This window comes from Caretta caretta, chromosome 3 (genome assembly GCF_965140235.1).
Source record: "Caretta caretta isolate rCarCar2 chromosome 3, rCarCar1.hap1, whole genome shotgun sequence".
Classification (NCBI taxonomy): Eukaryota; Metazoa; Chordata; order Testudines; family Cheloniidae; genus Caretta; species Caretta caretta.
This window is the reverse complement of record NC_134208.1, coordinates 60442169-60464263: the sequence shown is the minus strand read 5'-3', so window position 1 is coordinate 60464263 and position 22095 is coordinate 60442169. Positions and strand designations below refer to the sequence as shown.

Here is a 22095-nt window from a genome sequence, read left to right as displayed (position 1 = left end):
TGAATGCACGCAAATCATAGTCAGGTGAAATACCAGTCCTGAAAAAAAAAACCTACAGAAAGTCTACTTTAAACTAGGTTATTTTGTTTTGATTTTGTTTGGCTATATATGTGAATGCATGTGCGCTCAACATGGCTTCCCAGATGAGCACAAAAACAACAAATAAAACAAAAACCTTGCAGAGCTGAAGAGGTGTATAATTCTTCCTCAACTGTTTATGAGGGTTTAAGGTGGAGTGGGAATTCCCCATCAGGAAGTACTTGTACTTAAGACCTAAAAGCTCTTCACTACTCTGTGTAAGATTAAGCCTGTTGCAGTCTCCTTAGTAAACACATTTATACCAACTGAGGGAGAACTCCAGCCAAACACAGACAGGAGAATAAAATAATCACTCAGACTAAACTTGGATACAGCAACCTCAGCCTTGACATTACTGGCTGAAGTCTCTTACTCTGAGAACCTTAGATCAGAATAAGTTATCTCCATCAAAGCCCCAGCTTTAGGCACTTATTCATTTTCAAGAATCTAGAGGGGAGACTCATGAGTTTTAAGATTTTATGCTGCCTTTTAAGAGCTGATTGCGAACAATATCATTCACCAACATAAGAGTATGGGGGTGGCCCTGTGAGGTGGAAAGAGCATTACCAGGGAGATTAAAAGGACAGTCAACAGACATGTATCCTGCATGTCTCCCTAAGGAAAATCATAGCCACTTTATGATGTCCTATGGGACACAAGGAGACTAGAAGTAGAGAAGAAATAGGTCTCTCTCAAGGAAAGGGATCTGAATCAATTCAATCCCTGCTACTTTATCTGGGCTAAGCAGAGGCTCACCACATAGAACAAGGAGTAAGCCAGAGCCACTGGAGACAAATGACTGCTTGGTATCAAAGTTTGCAGGAACAGAGGACTTTGAGTTAAAACAGCCTGCAGGAAGGGCAGATTGAAGCCTTCTCAACCATCCCGTCACAGGCCTTACCCATGTGCTGGCAGTGAGCATGTATTTCTTCCTCCAGGTTGCTACCGGTGAGGGAGGCAGGGGACCTTGCCTTCCCCCAAGATTCAGAAGGCTTCCATGAACTGTTCCTGCTTGCTCTGGAAGCCATGAAAATAGGGATTTCCATGTCTACGGGGGAGTTATGGATGTTGGAGGAAAAGAAAAACAAAACAAAAAAACCACGTAACTTCTCTCCAGTTCTATGACACTGATTCTAGACTAGTCTCGGTGAAGGGAGATTCCATGCAGCTTGCACCTTGTCCACACATCAGTTGGGAGCCAGGTTTCACAGCAGTCTGCTCAACTCTTGGCATGGACCTTGCCCACGTTAGTGGGGAGACAACTTCCTGCAGCCTGTCATTTCTGAGGGAGTGGCTGTCCCTCAAACCCTCTTCAGAAAGCCACAATACTTTCTAGTTTAGCAATTTTGAGGAAAAACCTTAAAGCCAATGAAGAAACAGACCTTCAGTTAAAAATCCTGGGAAAATTCTGCTACCAAGGGAAACATGAAGTCTGTCACATGTGCCACTTGGAGACAGAATTCTGGAGAGTTCTTCCTGAGGAGCAGTCTTAAACCCAAGCTGAAAGCAAAGACCTGGTCTGCACCCAGTTGCCATGCAATCCGGGAATTCCCCACTGTGAAGACTGACATGGAGTGGATTGAAATCTGGAGGAGTTTAAAAAAACCCAACACCACAACTCTACATCATATTTAAAGGGTGGAGTGGGGAGGGGAGAGAAGAGCAGTACCATCTAGTGCCCAGTCTATAATAATCTGAACAAACTACTAACAGAACAGATTTGAGAACTCATTTAAAGATTCAAGATTACAAAAAGGACTTAATAACCAATGGAAAACGGCAATGCTGCTGAGAATATATATTTAACAAAAACTACATTTAGTGCCATTTAAGGTTGCAGCAGGACACACCCCATTCACCCAAAAATATTAGAAGTAGGGAAATAAGAACTAAGGGGAGAAACCTTCTACCTTCAAATTGCCTACAACTGTTGATAGCATATTCTCCAATGCTCCATTAAGACTTTCAACATCCATCTCTAGATGGATGCCCAACACTTCAAATTTTCACTCTAAAATAAAACTTTCACAGTAACCTCATATGCTTTTATATCAATTATATCCAAAGATCAATGCATCTGATTGTCACATATTTCATGCATTTGGCAGGTTCTGCCTTAACACTGAGTTATCAGTTGGGGAATGGATTCCTTTTTGGGTACTTGTTGGAGACAGAAGTGAAAGCCCAATGGAGCACGAAGTTTTTCAACTTCAACGTTGGAGACAACATGATGGTGGAAAAGAATAAGTCTTTCCCTTTAACTTCTTATTTCTTCAGTTTTAATATTTTGGGTAGAGGGAATGCAATCTTCCATGATCTCACCTGATACTCAACACAGTTTAATTCTCCAATTTACTACCTGGAAAGCGATGCAAGGATTTTGAGCGAACAATACTTGACATGAGAGTATCCTGTTAATTAAATGTAGGCTCTAGCATGCATTTTATCAGTTTATGTCAACGTTTCCAATATTTTCTACTACATCAGTCTCTATGCTTTGTTAAATAAACATTTTATTTCACAATAATACACAACAATTGAATATGTTTAAGTGGACCAGTTGTCTGATATGGAAGCAGGAAGCTGGGGTGAATGGTTTCTTTGGAAGCAGCGAATCTGTGAATACCACAAGTTCCTAGTGGACCAGGGGTGCGATACTCCAAGGAGATGCTCAGAGGGCTTGAGGGTTTGGACTGTGCCAGTCGCTAACCTGTAGAATGACAGAGACCTAGGGGGAGTGCTTGTGGTGGCCATGGCCAGTAATGTTTGGAGACTATCCCGCAGCAGGCACAGATAAGACTTCCTCACACGAAGGGCAGGTGGTAGTTAGGTGCCTCAAAACTCTGGGTACCCCTGGGAAGCATCACAACAATGTCTGGTAGGATTACCCAACCTGCCTAACTCCTGTTTTCAAATGGGAGTGTGGTACTTTAAAATCCCATTACATTTAAAAACCCAGACCACAGTGACCAAAAGTATATATAGGTGAGTAAGTTCACTAACTACATTTAATACTTCCTTTGTTTACTAAACCAGTTAGACTTTATGTAACCAGCACATTTAAGGTAGCTTTACTTCACGAATAATTTTACGGCAGACCCCAATCCTAAGTGACTCATGAATATTTCCATGAGCACAACAAATCAGGCATGCTGTTAATAGTGGATAATATCCCACAAATAAGTATATGGATGACCACCAGGTGATTTCTAAAAATACCGATAAATATTTGAATGCATGTATTTGGATTAATAATTTCCAAGTACATTTTCCCTTAGTCTCCTGTTTTATAAGGTGTCACTCTTCTAGTCAGGGATAGAAATAATATTGTTAGGAGCTGGGTGCAACCTCATTATGGGTGAATTAAATCTCATTTACATTTATTTGTGTGAATACACCTTTCAATTAACCTAAGTGTAAAAAATAATCTATCACAAGCCTTCACCTAAGACTAGAGGGTTATGTGACCCCACCCAGGAGTTTGGAGTGTGTCGGCAGAGGGCTTTTTCTGAGTATTGTTTTGGATAAGGGGTCTGTGTCTAGAACACAGAACTAGAGCGCACCAGAGACTACCTGAAAAAATCCAAGCAGAAGTCTAAGCACAGTGTCAAACTGAGAGAAGCCTAAAACGAGGGGGGGGGGGCACGCAGGGGGGCGAGTTAGGCCGGTTAAAAAAAAAAAAAAAACACTTCCTTTTGCCTTTGTTTCCTCCCTGCATTCAGAGAAGTAGAACTTTGTACGTTGCTTGTAAATAAACATGATTGCATCACAGAAAGCACCACACTCCATCAATTTCTATTCCCAACTAGAAAAATTTACAGTACCCAAACTTTGACTAGCGATACGGGTCAAAAAGGGACAACATTATGTTGCTTACGTGCCAACCGCACACTGTGAATAGTATAATAAGTGAACAGTTTGAAAACCACCCACTGGCTGAAATCCTTTCATAACTACTCTTCAAAATTTAAATATTTTTTTTAAATCCGGATCCAGAAAAAAAAAAGTTACATTTGCATGTCTAGTGACTTGGCACTATGCAATTCCCTGCTCCTATAAGACCATTATCATTTGTCTGGTATGCTTAAGCAGTCCAAGCAGAAAGAAAGTTTATGGGTTTCATAGGAGAACCTGTGGATTTTCCTCCTCTTCTCCTACAATTTATTCTCAAAATGGAAGCATGTGAAAATGGTGTAGAGAAGCAGCTAAAAAGTAATTTTAAACAAGATGCTCTGTGACCACCAATTTTAGTATAGATTTTGGGAGCAACAATCAGCAGGTGACGTTAATCATATCAGGTCTCAAATTATGAGAACCACAGGAACTGTAAAAGTTTGAGACACAAAGCAAATGCTGCCTTTGAAACAGGAGGAGATGTACAGTGAATTTTTGCATCTGAATTGCAGACTGCTGATTGCAGACCCACTTATGAACTGCAGGAACCATCACAGCCGTCATCAAAAGAGCCAAGCTTGTGCAATTACATACACCGTAACAGCAATAATCAAACTGCACATCTATTTTTAGAAACTGCAGAAAGGCAGTTAGGTTCAAAATACGATTTAAGAACCTAGCTTAAGTAGCTGCAAAAGTAGCAACTGAAAGTGCACCATAGTTTCCAAGCTATTGTATTGAACTCTGGGAATGTCAGGTTGAAGTAAACAGAGCACCACAGCTACACTTAGGAAAAAAAATGTATGTAAGAAAAATTTATAGTATTTTACACATAAGCAACTTTCATGCAAGCTTTGTTTGCAAAGTGCTTTTGGGAAGGTGTTATCCCTTTAACATAAGGAAACTCAAGATACATAGCAGTTAAGTAGCTTCCTCAAGAAAGTCAGTAATATACACAGGAACACAACCGGGAGAATTAAATTCTATTAATTAAAAGAGAAGCAAAATACCTCTTCATGTTGTCTACTGTTGGATGTTTAAGTTTGCAGAAGCAGTCAGAAGGGGGGGGAAAAGGCATGCAGAAATTTTGCTAGCTGGAAAATAAGGCATATTCCAAAAGAAAAACTTTGAGAGATGGAAGGGAGAGAGGAGGGTGTAGAGAAGATACTTACAGAACACTGTTGACTAGATCCTATATGGAAAGACAACTTTGCTGCTTTACAGATGTGTGTTATGGAAACATCACAGAGGAGGTATCTTCACTGCAGAATTAACCCGGGCGACCAGAACCTAAATCTGAGCACCTACGTTAGCCCAGACATACTGCAAAACCATACCCAAGTTACTGTGTCCTCACTGGTGCTTCACTCACCCATGCGTTGATACGACTTCCGGGTATATATTCCATGCTTCTTTGTGCTGCAGTATGCTGAGGAGCTCTATGGATTTTTTTTTCCTCAGTGAGCTGGGGGAGGACACTGGAGGATTGTCAGCATTTGAGTGACAGCCAGTGTCACCACTGCAAAGTCGGTGGGTTAGCAGCCCAAATTAAAGCCTCTCTTGGGTTTTAGCTTATACCTCAGGACAGGACACCCTGAGTTAAGAGCCCCAATTAAGAGAAATGGAGAAGTGTCTGGGGAAAAATCTGAGTAAGCACTTTAGCGAAGCCACACCCTAAGACAGTCTTAATTTCTGGCTAACAAGTCAAAGCAATAAGAAATGCAACCAATTTAGAAAACATCCTCTTGGTTAAAGCATCACCCAGCAAAGTATTGGCAAAAGAAACTAGAAACATGGAGCTTCTAAGTGCTTTTAGTCAGCTTTAAGTTCAAGAAACTTTTAACATACAACATACAGAGAAGTGCTTCATTAGTTTGAACACACAAGCATGGAGAAAACATTGGTAGGATGATAACCTTAATAAGCTTCTCTCTCCCATAATCCTAAATAGGAATTTTGGGTGAAGTCCACAGTACTACCTTATTTGGGTAAGAACTGGAACAAGGTAGACCAATATTAGGGCAAGAAGCTCACAGAAACTCAGTGTTATAACCACATTAATCCCCTAAATCACAGGGGGCTTTGTATTGTGTCAAACCCCACATGAACCTGATGACCCGAGGCTTCAGAGACATTGACCTACTTGTGCCTAACCCATGATAAGACAAAGAGCTGCCAAGAGCGTTTTAATTTGCTAGTATTTTTCATTTAGATTCTTTTTAAAAAATATAAAATAGCAACTTTGACATCTCTGGAAAAGTTCAAAACAACTTTTAAAGAAGCAAAAGACAGCAGTTTTTTCAAAAAAATAAAAAAGGGCAGGTAACACCTTCCAATCAACTCCAGCCACATTATACACCAACCCCAGCCCTCTTTTCCCTTCCTTGCTCTCCCGAGTCCTTAGAGATGTGCTTTGTAGCAGAGCCTGAAGATTAACACATGGCAGATTCAGAAAAGCAGAGAAAGTAGTCAAACAGGCAAAATAGAGGGGTGGTCCAAATGGGCCTGTCTGCATCATGCACCAAATTTATCCTCCTATATTATTGCAAATGCTTCTGGTAGATGACATTTAGAAAGCTACGACAACACAAGCTTCCTAGAACTCTCTATCCAGCTGAGAACCAAGCAATCAGGGAAAGCGGATCCTACCGCAGGACGTTGTGGGGTTGAAAGAGGTAGTTTTAAATAGGATGCCAAATAACTGTATTTTAAACATTACTAAAAATATGTATTATGTAGAGAAGCAAGAAATGGTAGGCCAACTCTTATGAATTCCTTCTCTTTCTGCCAACTTAGGTGTGTGGCTCCCAATGTTCAGTCACAGGGGTATTTTTACATAACTTCAGAGATACCATGATCAAAACCAAGCAAAATAATCATTATTAATCATGGTTTCTTTTATTATTAACAAAAAGAAAATATGAAACAAAATATCACAAATTAATTCTAGAAATATCCTAGCTGAAGTTAACTTTATAATTCCTCTAAAAACTTGATTGAGGAAAGACAAAACCACGCATAGTTGGAAATGTTTTCAACTTTTCTTGGTTCTCCAATTCTTAAAATGACAAATGCTTCTTTTGAAATGTGTACTTGCAAATATTTTGTATCTAAATGAATGCCCTAGTACAAGCTACACCATTGACTTGGCAGTATGAGGAATAATTAGGCCTGGTCTACACAACAAAGCTACGTTGAGGCAAGTTGCCTTGTAATGACTCTGGCTGAACGCTCCAGGTCTAGACATGGCCAGCAGGAGACAGGCAGGCGGGCGATGTCTGCTGCAGGCAGCCCAGGGTGCACTGCAGCCTGGAGCATGCTCATTCCCCTCTGCCCTCCAGAAATGACACATAGCGGGGGGGGGGGGGGGGGGAGAGACGACACACATGCCCCCTGCCCATTTCTCCAGATGCCTCTGGCACAGATGCCCAGAAGCGAGGAGGGAGCACTCTCAGTGTATCCGTGAAGCACAGGGAGGGAGAAAGCAGCAGGCTGCTAGCTGGACAGATACCAGCTGAGCTCCTCCTCCACCAAAAGGGAAAGCACCAGCAGGGCTCCATGGTGCCATCTCCTCCTCAGGTGGCCCTGACTCCACCCTTGCTGGGACCAAAGAGTGAGCCAATCGGTGTGGCAATCTCTGAATTTTTTTTAAGCACATAGCTGGGCCACAGATGTGTGCTAACTGGGCTGCAAGCGGCCTGCAGGTTGAAAACCACTGCCATACAGTCATAAAAGTTTGGACAGTAAGGGCTTGGAAGTCTATTCCTAATAGCAAAGTGTCCCTCAACTGCCTCCAGAGAGACCTGAACATCATCTGTTACCAAGATGTGATGAAAGAGAGCCCACAGTGCTTGCCTCTGCTGGAATTTCAGTGACAAGTTGGTTGTTTCATTTAGAAATATGCCACAGAAATTATAAATACAGTTGCAGAAATGAGCCCCAGCATGGTTGCTCCTGCTCTTGCATATCTTTTCTGCCTGACCCTGCCTTAGAGAAGGATATTTATGTTTTGCTAAATTAACCCTAAACCAGGTAAGACAGATAGACACAGCATTTAGAACTACCATATTAACAACAGAAATATCAGTAGTTATGAATCTTGAAACATCTTTTACAAGCCAAACAACTTTGTGTCACTAGACATCATCCCCACCCCACAATATTCCTGGTACCGTGTTCAAAAGCTGTATTTCACTCCTCCCTCCTCCCACCGCCCCAGTACTGGCATGTCACTAGCTACTGCTGGGCGGTTTAATTATAAGACACCAACATTCATCATTTTACCATAAAATGCACTAACTCAATTTTCATGTATAGTTAATTCAACGTAACAATGAAATATTCTTATATGTCATAGGGACAGTCACCAGAGTACCATTTTTGACATCTTATCTAGAACAAAAAATTGCTTCAACCAACAATTGATTTCATCAATACACTAAATATTCTTTTAGCTTACAAACAGCCATGCTCCAAAAATCTCCTAAAAAAAGAGTTACTTATTCTCAGACCCTCCTTCTATAGCAATCCACTACCCACTAACCATTCTATATTCTGTTTTGTATTAGGCTCTAGCTCTGAGAGGGTGGATCCTGCTATCTGGCACTTCCCCCCAATGCCATGTAGGCAGACTGAACAATACAAAAAACATTTACGCCACAGGCATTGGTGTAGCAAGGTAAATATATCTCCTTCCACAGCAGAGACTTATATTGCTGCAATCTGTTGCAGAGAACATTTACCAAACCTCACTAGTTTGCTGTTAAATTAAATCCAGGTGCTGGGATATCAACAAAAATGTAGAACACTATATCTTACCATAAAGGGGGGGCCGGGGGGGAGAGGGTGGCAAATTAAATATATAGTGAGCTGTTACTTTCTATACCCTACTATAAAAATGGGAAGAAAACAATTGTGGATAAAGGAATAATCAATCAATCAATCTCTCACATGCTGGCTTCCGACTTGTCACAGGCAAGTAAGTTTGTCCTATTTACCCACAGGGCACACAAACCATAACAAATAATTGGTTTATTATTAAACAAAATACTTCCAGATAAAATTAAAACAGCAAGAGAGATCACTAAAGGCCTTCCTGCTCCTATTCAGGCAGCTTCATATCTAGACAATTCAGTACATTCCCTGGTTTGACTATAAGGCAGAAACCAGTCAAAAAAGAGAAATTGAAATGAACAAAACAAAAATCACACAAAACAGATCAAATTAATTCTAAAATAGTAATTATCACTCTCAAGGATCTGGGAGATATACAAGGTGTGGAGAGAAAGGTTTTAAAATCTCGGTCTAAATGTTTGAAATCAGCCTTTACAGTATCCTAGACGCATTAATGTTCATTAGCTCAGCAACAGTCACCAAGGGTATGTCTACACTGCATTTAAAAACCCCACAGCTGGCCTGTGCCAGCTGACTTAGGCTAAGGGCTGTTTAATTGTGGTTTAACTTTAGACATTCAGGCTCGGGCTGCAGCATGAGCTCTGGGACCCTTTCACTCTGTGCCCAACCATAAACACGGCAATTTTCTGTGAGCCCAAGCCAGCTGGCAAGGGCCAGCTGCAGGTTTTTAATTGCAGTGTAGATATACCCTTAGATACAGTTGGAGGCTTAGATGCAGTTGGCTTTAGAGAGAAAAAAAGTTTGAGTGAATGGTTTAAATTCCTCCTCCCCCCTTCCCCTCCTTTTTTGCAGTGGTTGGAGTTTCTAGCAATTCCCTCCTAAATCACTTTGTCTTAATTTCTTTATCCCAAAAGTTTTAAGGCCTATACTTAGATTGAACTCTGTAGGTATTTATGTTCTGTCTGGCCCAGTACAGTCTACACAAGTCAAAGACAACCACCACCTCTTCTGGAGAATATCAACAACAAAAAATCTGAAGTAGAAATAGGATGTGGATTTTTCAATAATGTCCTGAACCCGTAAAAGTTTCAGTGCCCCGTGTAGAATAACCAAATGTTGTGAAAATGTAGTCAATTTTACAAATTTGCAAAGGGGACAGATTTTAAAGCTGAAATCTAACAAATCAGATTTACCAGTTGGATAAGTGTTATAGCCAATATCAGAATGGAATTTACTAGGATAACCCCTTTTATTGAGTCCATGAAACATTAGCTTACTAATTTAACACTAAATTATTTTCAGGTCAACTTTTAACTTAAACAATATTCTTTTTAAATCAGGACACTTGATTATTCTTAACCAATCAACAATTTATTAAATCACACAGAATCACAGCAATATACAATCAGTTTATCAATCCAGTGTAGACAGAACCAACCATCTAGTTATTTATTGGACACATCAATAGATAGTCTTGCAAGCAACTGTCAAAGACTAGGGTCAGTAGTTACACCAAAGGACCAATGTAAATCTTCTAGATTTCTTATTAGATTTATTTATGATATCTCTGTCCCAGTCTTTCTTCAAGGAGTAAGGATGTATTTGTAGTTTATACATTTAAGAATGGTGGTCCCTGCTACTGGAATGGACTGGTCCGTAAAAGACAAGTTTAGAATATACTATGTTAATAAATTACTTCAGTTTTTCCTTACATTAACGTACACATCATGTTGTCTGAACTAATCAAAAATAATGTGAGGGTGTTTGTTTTACATTTTCCCTTATTCACATTCAACAAAAATATATTGCTTTTAAAAATTATAAAACACAATGCTGACTTATCACAAACAACTATGGTATAAAAATAATTATTTTATTTAGATAGTGCTGGATTCAAAAAAGTAGCAAAGGTAGTCAAACAATTTTTGCAGGGCACGTGAAGGGGTTTGGCCATTGTATGAAAGAATTCAACAAATGTAATAAAGACATTTCCATACACAAAATAAAACACATATAAATGGAAAAAAAAAGTCCAATTTTTAAAAGGGAAGGTGATAAACATGGGTCTAAACACTGTCATTATTAAACTGTTGCTTTTTTTAGAAAGAGCTTTGAAGAGAAAAAACAAGATGTCTTTTAGTGTAAGGTAATTAATTTCACATTTTAGGACCTACCACAAAAAAGCATGATCATCTGTTGACTTCAGGTATAACAGCTGAAACTTTGAACAGCAGGTATTGTGTGAGAGTATAGACACTGATCAACTAATATAGAAAGAGGTCACATATGTAGCAAGAGCCAACACTGTTGACAGCTATAACGCCTCTTTCTAGCAATCCATGATGTGTTCCACACTTATGTGTGAAACAAGAGGAAACAATATATTCAGAATATTTCAGCTGGCTGACTACAATGTTATCTGATGTCTTTATATTCAGAACACTTGCAAAATGTTCATGTTTCATCCTTATCAGACTATGCACTAGTCTGTTAAAATATTTGACACATCATGCTAACAGGTGTAAGAATGTCACTGAAATGCTGTTAAATAAGGTGGGGGAGGGAGGTTGCTACCTAGAAACAGTTGGATTTCAGAACCATCCCTCCCTCTAGAAAAGCTAGTGTGTAATTGCCAACACCAAGCATTCAAAAATCTTAAGTTAAGACCCCCCACCACCAAAAAAATCATGAGATAGCCACTCCTGCATCCATAGGACAGCACATTCTGCTACTGGGGAGCAGGACTAGCCACTCCATAGTTAAGGCTCAATTTTCAACACCTTCCAGAGCTTCCTAAAAAGAAACCCTGGCAATGTCTTCTGGGGCCCTCTTCACCCATCCATACATGGGGATACATAGTGTGTTGTGGTTTCAGTCAATCAGGATCCATTTCCTTACAATCCATTAGCCCTCTTTACAAAAAAGACCTTTGGGTTCAGAAATCCCACTTGGAACACAATGTGTTCAAAGGGATTGTGGACATGCTCCCAGAATCCTGTACCTCACAAGCAACAAAACTGGGGCTGTCAAGCAATTGAAAAAATTAATTACAATTAATCGCACGATTAAACAATAACAGAATATCATTTATTTAAATATTTTGGGATGATATCTACATTTTAAAATATATTGATTAAAATTACAACAGAATATAAAGTATACAATAATCAAAAATAAATATAAAGTGAGCACAAGTATTTGCACTGTTAATAATAAATAGTATTTTTCAATTCACCTAATACAAGTACTGTAGTGCAATCTCTTTATCATGAAAGTTGAACTTACAAATGTAGAATTATGTACAAAAAACTGCACTCAAAAGTAAAACCAATGTAAAATTTTAGAGCCTACAAATCCACTGAGTCCTAATTCTTGTTCAGCCAGTAGCTCAGACAAACAAGTTTGTTTACATTTGCAGGAGATAATGCTGCCCGCTTCTTGTTTACAACGTCACCTGAAAGAGAGAACAGGCATTCCCAGCGCACTGTTGTAGCCAGTGTCGCAAGATATTTACGTGCCAGATGCACTGAATATTCATATGTCCCTTCATCCTTCAACCACCATTCCAGGGGACATGCGTCCATGCTGATGACAGGTTCTGCTCGATAACAATCCAAAGCAGTAAGGAACAATGCATGTTCATTTTCGTCATCTTGAGTCAGATGCCACCAGCAGAAGGTTGATTTTCATTTTTGGTGGTTCGGGTTCTGTAGTTTTTGCAGCGGAGCGTTGCTCTTTTTATACTTCTGAAAGCATGCTCCACAACTCGTCCCTCTCAGATTTTGGATGGTACTTCAGATTCTTAAACCTGGGGTCAAGTGCTATAGCTATCTTTAGAAATCTCACATTGGTATCTTCTTTGCGTTTTGTGAAATCTGCAGTGAAAGTGTTCTTAAAATGAAGAAAATGTGCTGGGTCACCATCCGAGACTGCCATAACATGAAAAATATAGCATAATGGGGGTAAAACAGAGCAAGGGACACTGAACTCCTTGGGGGAGAATTGTGTCACAAATTTAATTAACGTATTTTTTTTTAATGAGCATCATCAGCATGGAAGCATGTCCTCTGGAATGATGGCCAAAGCACAGAGGCATATGAATGTTTAGCATATGTAGTACATAAATACCTTTAAATGCCAGCTACAAAAGTGCCATACAAAGGCCTGTTCTCACTTTCTGGTGACATTGTAAATAAGAGGGCAGTATTATATCCTGTAAATGTTAACAAACTTGTTTGTCTTAGCGACTGGTTGAACAAGAAGTAGGACTGAATGGAACTGGAGGCTCTGAAGTTTTACATTGTTTTGGTTTTGAGTTAAGTTATGTAACAAAACAAAAGTGCACTTTACAAATGTAGATTTTTTTTTTTTTACGACAACAAGATTGCACTACAGTACTTGTGTAAGGTGAATTGAAAAATACTATTTCTTGTTTCTCATTTACAGTGCAAAGTTTTATAATAAAAATATACACTTTGATTGAAATTACAACACAGAATATATATGAAAATGTAGAAAAACATCCAAAATATTTAATAAATTTTAATTGGTATTCTATTGTTTAACAGTGCAATTAAAACTGCAATTAATCACGATTAATTTTGAGTTAATGGCGATTAATCGATAGCCCTAAATAAAACCCTTTCTCCCCATGGAGGTAATACGGAACAGAATTTTTCCTTAAAATTATTGAATTTTAGAGAATACCACCAATTATTGCATTGTCCATTATCGTGGAACAGCATCATCCACTCCATAGTTAAGGCTGAAGCTAGCTCCTTTTTAGATTCGATTTTAAACGCCTCCCATAGTACCCTAAAACAAACCCCATCACCCTGAAGTTTTGCATGACACATTTCATCCTGGGGAAGACTGGCAAATAAGACAGAGTTTGAAATATTAGCTGTTCACTTTTGTAAAGTCTGAAAATATTATCCAGATTTGTTTCTTACTGAGAAGTGGCTTTCAGGTTTGATGATGTCGATTTTGGGTTTTGTTTTTTTAAAACTGTATGAAAAGCAGTCTTTATTAACAGAAACTGACCCACTTCTTAAATGATTCCAGGAAACAGATGAAATGCACACACTGAAAAGGCAATCAGGGGAAACTGCAGTGGATCAGAGGACCATGAAAAGAAAAGGACTGGCAAGCTGGGGCTTGAAAGGGGTAGAGGACCAGGAAGCACATGAAACTGTGGAAGGGAGCAAGGCTCCCCATTCTCAGAATGGGAGACTAATGCTGAGGGAGGCGAGAGGAGGGGACAGAACATTCATGGACATGAAGGGGATATGACAGAGCATTAATCAGAGTATAAAATAGGGCAGTGTGAAAGAGACATGGAAAGGGGTGCACATGTGCATCTGAAAGTTGAGAAAACACAGGCCTTACCTAGATTTAAAAAAGCCTATTTCCCTACAATCCAAAATCAATTTAACTCCCACCAGTTACCCACATTTAAACTGCATATACACTAGGTTATAAGCAGCGTGACAAATGGAATTGGCTAACTTTGTTTAAAATAAAACCAAACCTTTATTTGCTTGCTTAGAAAAGGTCAGAGGGGGTCAAGGGAAGGCAGAGTACTTAAAATTCTCCATGTGCATAAAAGCTTCACTCTCTCCTCCTTCTTTCCACTCTATCCTACACTCCTCACATATCCCACCCCAAATAAAACTCCCACTACCACCATCTCCCCTACCTCCAATGGTGAGAGTTTGAAAAAAAATCTAACCTCCCAGGGCAAAAAGGATACTTTCCCACACAAATATCATCAGCTTCTACAGAATCTAAATTTCTTTAAAAAAAAAAAAAAACACTATTCTACCATACTTGCTTTTGCAAAGAATTCTCCAAGTGTGAACTGAGTATAAAGTGCTGTCTTCCAGAGTCCTCCCGCAGACAAGTCCAAAGCTTCTGCTGCTGCTAAGAGCCAGTGTTGTCATCCTTATTGTTAGTCAGAAATCTGTGGTGAGCATGATATTAATAGGAATCTATTTCATTCTGTGGCTGCTTAGGAAGCGCTCACCAGCTGAGAGATCATCTTTGGAAAAATTCCCATGAAGCGGCTCTAAAAAAGAAGCTTGGGAAGGGACAGGGACTCCCAACACATTCTTGTAGTAGCCAGGAGACTGAGATAAAAGAAAAGTAAAAAAAAAAAGTCTACTAGTCAGACAGTGTGCATTTCAGAGTGCTTCAAATGTATCTGATACACGTTACCACAATACTGTGAAAGTTTCAAATTGAGACTGGAGGAGACATACAGCAGCACAAACATTCCCCTTGCAGCTAAATTAAATATGAGGGGCCAAATCATAACCATTGTTCCTACGTTTGCAGAAAAAATGAACAGTGGGAATTGCCCCATTTCTATTGTAGGGAGGAGGGACTGAGAATAATTTTCCCTACCCCAACTCCGAGTAAACCTTTCCACAACATCTCACCACATTATGGCTCGAGTAATGAATGGATACTGCTGGAGATTGACCACTTTCAGCTACAAATAACGCGTCTCCCAACCAGATGGGATTTTCCATGTAACACAATGATCTTGGCAAGATCTTGTGCAGCTTCCCCATGCAACTTCCAATCTCTCACTAAAGGCAAGTGAGTTGGGACAGCCATCACCAGGGATCCCATGAAGCATAAGTTCCTGAGATAACTGCGCTGCCACTGGAAACAAAGAATTCACAGAGACACTGAGCCTCTGTGAATTTTTTGGTCCTCTGTAGACTGACTGGGATCATTCCCCCACCCCCCTCCAGGCTTCTGAGTTAAGGAGAGTTTGAAGCTCAGTGCTCTTTTAAAACGTGAGCATATGGCAAGAACTCTGGCCTCTGTTCCTCCAGTGATAAACTGTAAGGCCTGATCTACACTGGGGGGGGGAAATCGATCTAAGATACGCAACTTCAGCTATAAGAATAGCGTAGCTGAAGTCAACGTATCTTAGATCGACTTAGAATCACTTATTTCGCGTCCTCACACCGCGGGATCAATGGCCACCGCTCCCCCGTCGACTCTGCTTCCGCCTCTCACCCTGGTGGAGTTCCGGAGTCGACAGCAGAGCGACCGGGGATCGATTTATCTTGTCTACACTAGACAGGGTAAATCGATTCCCCGATAGATGGATCATGACCCACCAATCCGGCGGGTAGTGTAGACGTGGCCTAAGGAAGTTACATAATTTGGAACTTAGATTTTCCTTGTCCTGTTGCAACATGTTATCATGGAAGTGACAATTTGGCCTAGAATTTTCAGTTAATGTGTTGAAAGCTTTCATTAGTCTGCATTCTGCACATACTAATGCTATTTAAAAAAATTGTTAATTCCATTTGCAAATTACCTTTAAAAGCATAAGCTTTATAGATTCCAAGGCCAGAAGGGACCATTGTGATCATCTAGTCTGTGTAACAAAGGCCACAGGACTTCCCTGAATTAATTGCTCTTTGAACTAGAATATCTTTTAGAAGAACATCCAATCTTGATTTAAAAATTTTCAGTGACGGAGACTCCACCACAATCCTTGGTAAATTTTTCCAGTGGTTAACCACCCTTGTTATTTCCTCACCTTATTTCCAATCTGAATTTGTCTACCTTCACTTCCACCCACTGAAATTTCTTATACCTTTGTCTGATAGACTGAAGAGCACTCAACCAAATTTCTGTTCATGTAAGTAGTTATAAACTGTGATCAAGTCACCCCTTAACCTTCTCTTTGGGAGATAAATAGCGACTCAAGGAGCTCAATCACTGTAAGGCATGTGTTCTAATCCTTTAATCATTCTTGTGGCTCTTTTCTGAACCAATATCTTTTTTGTATTTTGGACACCAAAACTGGACACAGTATTCCAATAGTAGTGGCACCAGTGCCAAATACAAAGATAATATAACTTCCCTATTTTTACTCAAGATTTCCCTGTTTATACATCCACGGATCACGTTAGCTCTTTGGCCATTGGCATCACACAGATAAATGTCTTTCCCCCGTACCACCTGTATTTTGACAGCCACTAGAGCTGAAAGTCAAGAAGGAAAGCTCAGCTCTGAGCCAGGTTAATCAATGCTCTACATTATTTACATTATCATATCAAACATAGTGTCAAAGAGTCAAGCACAGAAATTCTAAATCATTCTTGCATTTCCAAGAAGACAAATCTACATTTTTTTAAGTGATGACACACCATGTTATATAGGTGAAAATGGACAAAAACTGAATGACCTTATGAATCACCACACTGCACAACAAGACAGGCAATATATACAACCGTCAGGGAATGTTTTTCCATACATCAACCATCCTATTTTTGATAGGATAATTTCAATATAAAAAAAGGAATATTAACTGTTAAAACAATGACAGACATTTTAATTGAATCTTTATTATACCAAATGAAAGAAAACAAAATGTCTCAATGGAGATCCCAAAAAATACTTAAACCTATAAAACTGTCATGCTTACAATTTAATAGTTTTCTTTCTGTACTGTATATTTTACCTTTTTTATAGTCTGATTGATATATTGTTACTATAAGCTAAACAGAGCTATTAAATATGCGCATTAACTTAAAGAAGAAAAAAAAAAGTATTGTCCACCTTTGATCTCATTATCTCAATTTAATTATGAGGCCAGAATTAACAGACAGTCGCTACACCTACACACACTTCCTACCTCATTTGTTTCCCAAAAGAGGGATATGGGACAGGGAGGGGAACAACAATTCTCAAAACTCTGCCCACTAATATATATATATATATATATATATATATTTTAAGAGTAACCTAATAGACTAATTCCTTACTGGTTTTTTTTGTTGTTGTTGTTGTTGGTTTGTTTTAGGGTTTTTATATTAATCAAAAGATGTTTTAAGACATAATTAAAACATCAAGAACTTCAGTCTCTACTCAGCTTAGTTACAGATTTCGAATCATGGTTCAGCAACACGCGTTACTTCACTTCCTTGTCTATACTACACCTTCACTCCTATTTTTGTCTACCTCACACTTCTCTTACCATTGTCCCAACCCTCTGCTTTTGTTATTGTCCAAAGCCAGAACTCTAGACAATGATAGGTCTAACGCTAAAGGCCAATTTGAAGTGCTCATCCATTCCATATCATTGGCTGCTAAAAACAAAGATCTGCATCACCTGTGCTTTTACTTTCACATATAGTAGTCATGGTACCTGATTTGCAAAACTTCATGTTTTTGTTTAACATTAAAACCCACCATAATCCAGTTACAGGCCTATTCTGCTATTTTAATAGGCTGCAACTCTGACATTGTGCGCTCAGGAGAATTAACTCCTTTTTCCTAGCACCATTGCCTGCATAAACTTTCCTTCACACAGAGTTCATAATAGTCTCTGTTAACATCTTTTGACTCCTTAGACCATCACCATTATTGGACACTACCTGTAAAATAAATGGGTTTCCCAAATAATCTGGAATACAATATAAATGTAACTAAATTAATGACCTATTTTGTCCACCGATCATAGGACTACTGAATATTTTGGCACTGTAATGCACGCTAGCTAATCTGCCACTGCTGTTAGAAAGGGAGCCCCCCAGGATTTATAATATTTGAAATATTATACATGCTACTTATTTTTGCTTGCCACCTGTATAACATACAGGAGTGGCATACCACCCACTGAACTCACACAAAACTAGTGATCATCATATGGTTGTCCCCACACCTGTCATTCTTATGGTAGTATCATGGTCAGATGGGGGGAGGGGGGAAAAGTGGAATAGGTACCATTATTTCACCACCATATGCTTAAAAAAAATTTATGCAATAGTGGCTAAGAAATAGGTCTTTAAAAAATTCATCTGAAATGCTGATGTCCTAAAGTAAGTATTCATTCACACAGAAAGGCAACATTTCTGCTCTATGCAAACCGCTAAAATACAACAACCCAAAAAACTAAGAGAAATCCTGTACAGTACATGCTTTATACAATATACATGCTGCAACATATGCTGTGCCAAAAAAAAAAAAAAACCCCAAACCATCACAGACATGCAAAACTCTATTCATACAAGCAGAGTATTTTTAGGTCTATGATTTTTCATTATCATTATGGTAAGAGGGCAGGTAAGGTACACTGCCCCTATTCTAGTCAATTTTTATGGCAATTTTGCAAGGCTAGATTAACAGAATATAATATTTAATTGTACTGTGAAGGTTTAGAGTAAATATCTCTAAGCCTTATTAATTTGTTTAAGTTAATTTCTGCATTATTATTAGAGACAGATGCAAAAACCAAGACTATGTCTAAGTCTAATAGTAGCCTGAAGCTTTAAAAATAATCCCAAAGCTCCCTCTTTCCAGCGACACAAACATAAAGAGAGAAACCGCAGCAGAAGAAAAGTCTTCTCTGGCCATAACACAGCCCCCACTTCCCCAACTCTTCAGATCGGCCTTTTACAACGTTAGAAGAAGAAGGAGAAGAAACCAGCGGAGGCCGGGGGCCCGAGCGGCTGAGAGCAGCGAGCGGAGACCCCGCTCTGCATCAAGCCCCACCTGACCATTAACCTCCCACCTCAGACTCCCGCAAGCCGCCCCTCCATACCGGACGTCGCTAATCCCAGGCCAACGAGCCACCCTGTGCCAGCCCTGGATAAACTCTCTCCCACGGTCCTGCCCCCCCTCCCCCCCCACTGCCTCGCTCCCCCGACAAACCTGCCCCTACAAACATTCACCCTTCCCCCAACACCAGGCCACCTCTCGCTGCGTCCCTCCCCCCGCACCCCCTCTCCCCCCACATGTCCTCCGGTCCGTGCCGTGCCCCTTTGCCGGCTGGTTGCCAGGAGGAAGGAACCGCCTGTGTGCCACATTTCCCCACTCAGCCACACACGCACCTTCCAGAAACAAGCTGTCCCTGCAGCCGCCGCCGCCACCGGCCATCTTCCTCCTGCCGCTGCTCCCCTCACTCCATGCCCGCGTTGCTCGCCCAGGCACCGCCGGCGGGGGCCAGGCCCTGCGCCCGGCCCGCGCGCTCTGCCTTCCACACAGCAACCCAGCCCCGAGCCCCTTCCCCCGGCTTCCCCAGGGCACCGCAGCAACCGACCGAGCGACGCTCCCCCGCCCCGTTCCCTGCCTGTTCCGGCCCGCTTGCGGGAGGAAGAAGCAGCGCGTCGGCTCGTTCCCTTATTGTGTCCGCCACCAGCAGCCCTCAGTAGTTCCAGCCCAGGCCTGGCCTGGCAGCTGCCTGCTGCCACCTCGGCGGGGGAATGAGGGGGCCTGACTCAGCCTCTCCCTGCGGGTCCCGCATATATCCCCGCTGCAGGAGCGAGGAACCCTGCTGCTGCCTTTTTCTCCTCCCGGGGACTTAACTAGTCATCCTTCAGCCCCGCCGCACAGCCCCTACCCTAACCCCAGGGCGTGCAGCCCACAGCCTCCAGGGAAAGGGACTCTAATTTCCCTATCCCCTGGATGATAAAATGGCCGCACAAGGGCTGTGCTGGTAAATATCTAAGGCTTTGCCGCTCCCCCCTTATCAGCTCAGGAGGCTGCCGCTTGGTGGGGGGAAAGGTGGGGTGTGGGTGGTTGAACTACATAAAATGAATGAGCTTTAAAGACTGAGGGGGCAATTACTGAATCCTGTGCCGAGGATCCTGCCAACCCCTTCTAGGTCATAATCAAACACATGCACAAAGCCAAGGCCTCGCTTATTTATTTTAGTTTCTAAAATTGCCCAGTAGCCCGCTGACGCTATTCTTATTTAAGTGCTTAAGGTGCGGAGTCTGCAAACCCTGATGCACGATATTATCAACACCAAACAGTCAGAGTCAAGCCCCTCAAAATCATGAGATATTAAAAATAAATGTAAAAATAACAGGTTTTTGAGCCTTTAGGGTTCACAGTTTAAAGCTTTTCTCTCAAAGCAGGAGAGTTACATGTTTTAAAATGGAAACAGTTTCTCACAATCATAGGAGCCCAAGCTTTAAGAACAAAAATGAGACACTTTGGCCAGTCTCCCTCAGTTGCACAAGAGGATTTCACCAGCACAAACTTATAGCGGAATCAGGGCTCTAAGTGCCTAATTTAAAGCCAAATTTTAAAAGATAGATGTGGTCCTTGGGCCAAGGTGAATTTACAGTTCCTGCATTGCTTGCACATCCAAAACTCCAATTGAACTCAATAGGAGTTTGGAGAATCAGGCCCTAAATTACATAAATTGAAGTACATAATGCACCAAACAAATAGCTCAAAGTCCAGAAACAAAGCAATACAGATTTAAAACACAAAACAAAAAAACTATAGAAATATTACCCACTTTCTAGATTATCCTTGAAAGACTTCAGGAAATAAGTGTGTTTTAAGGAAATATTTTAAGAGAGCAGTCAATTTTCATACAAATAGGATGAGGAAGTTCCAAGCATAAGAGATAGCATGTAAGAAAAAAAAGACTAAAGAATTCCTCTAACTCTACCTTACAATTCCTGAACTAAGGGATTGCTGAAAGGGTGCTCTGAAAGTTTTAGTGTACTGAGAAGCCTAAATCCTTAGTCTTCAAAATGCCAGTCTTAGAAAAACAGGTTTTATTCAGAGAGGAATTAGAACATTTGACATGGTGGTATTTCATTACTGATTAAATTCAAAGTTCAAGCTAGAAAAAGATAAATGCATAGGATTTATGTTAAAAATGAGAACGACTTTAAATATCTCATTGAAACCTAAAACAACAAAATTCTTTATCATGAGAGACAGACAGACAGATACTAAGACCCTGATCCTGCAATGGGATCCATGAGGTAGACTATGCCTCAGTGTGGCCCCATGAGAGCATAAGGTTCTACGTTTATCCAGTTGCAGGGCTGGGTCCATAATGCTAATTCAAAATAAGGAAGTCTCCCTTGAGTGAGACCAGACTTTTGATTCAAATCTAACAAAACTGTTTTCCAAAACTAGGAGTTTTATTTTGATAAAAAAAAAGAAATGCTGATATGCTCGTGTGTCCTTATTGACCAAATCAATGACAGCGATTATAATTCCATAATCCCTATGTCCCAGTCTTTGCTACTGTTTTTAATGAATGAACATCAAAGTAGTTTGAAATGAAATGGACCATTTAAAGAGTAACTCCCCACAGGGGGACGATATTGACTTCAGCAAGAGGAATTACGAGATATTAAACTGGTTGTGCTCATGATTTTAGGCTGTCCTGCTGAGGCAGGCATCCTGTCTGTTTATGAAGATTTTGTTGTTTAATATCTACTTTTTTCTGGAGAAGGGCTCTTCCTAAATTACATAGCAGAAAAGGAA

General features: G+C 40.3%; 1 protein-coding gene across 5 annotated transcripts in view; it reads right to left on the bottom strand.

Moving 5' to 3' along the window:
- SENP6 (SUMO specific peptidase 6) overlaps nt 1-20286 on the bottom strand; it is a 167414-nt gene extending 147128 nt beyond the window's left edge. For 3 of the 5 annotated variants that reach the window (XM_048845895.2, XM_048845901.2, XM_048845896.2), the window contains exon 1: nt 19689-20286. In XM_048845895.2, the coding sequence (XP_048701852.1) occupies nt 19689-19734 (46 nt within the window). In that variant the 5' untranslated portion in view covers nt 19735-20286. The remainder of the gene's footprint in view (nt 1-19688) is intronic. The other 2 variants (XM_048845899.2, XM_048845902.2) reach the window with 1 other exon arrangement.
- Nucleotides 20287-22095: the final 1809 nt, after the last annotated feature.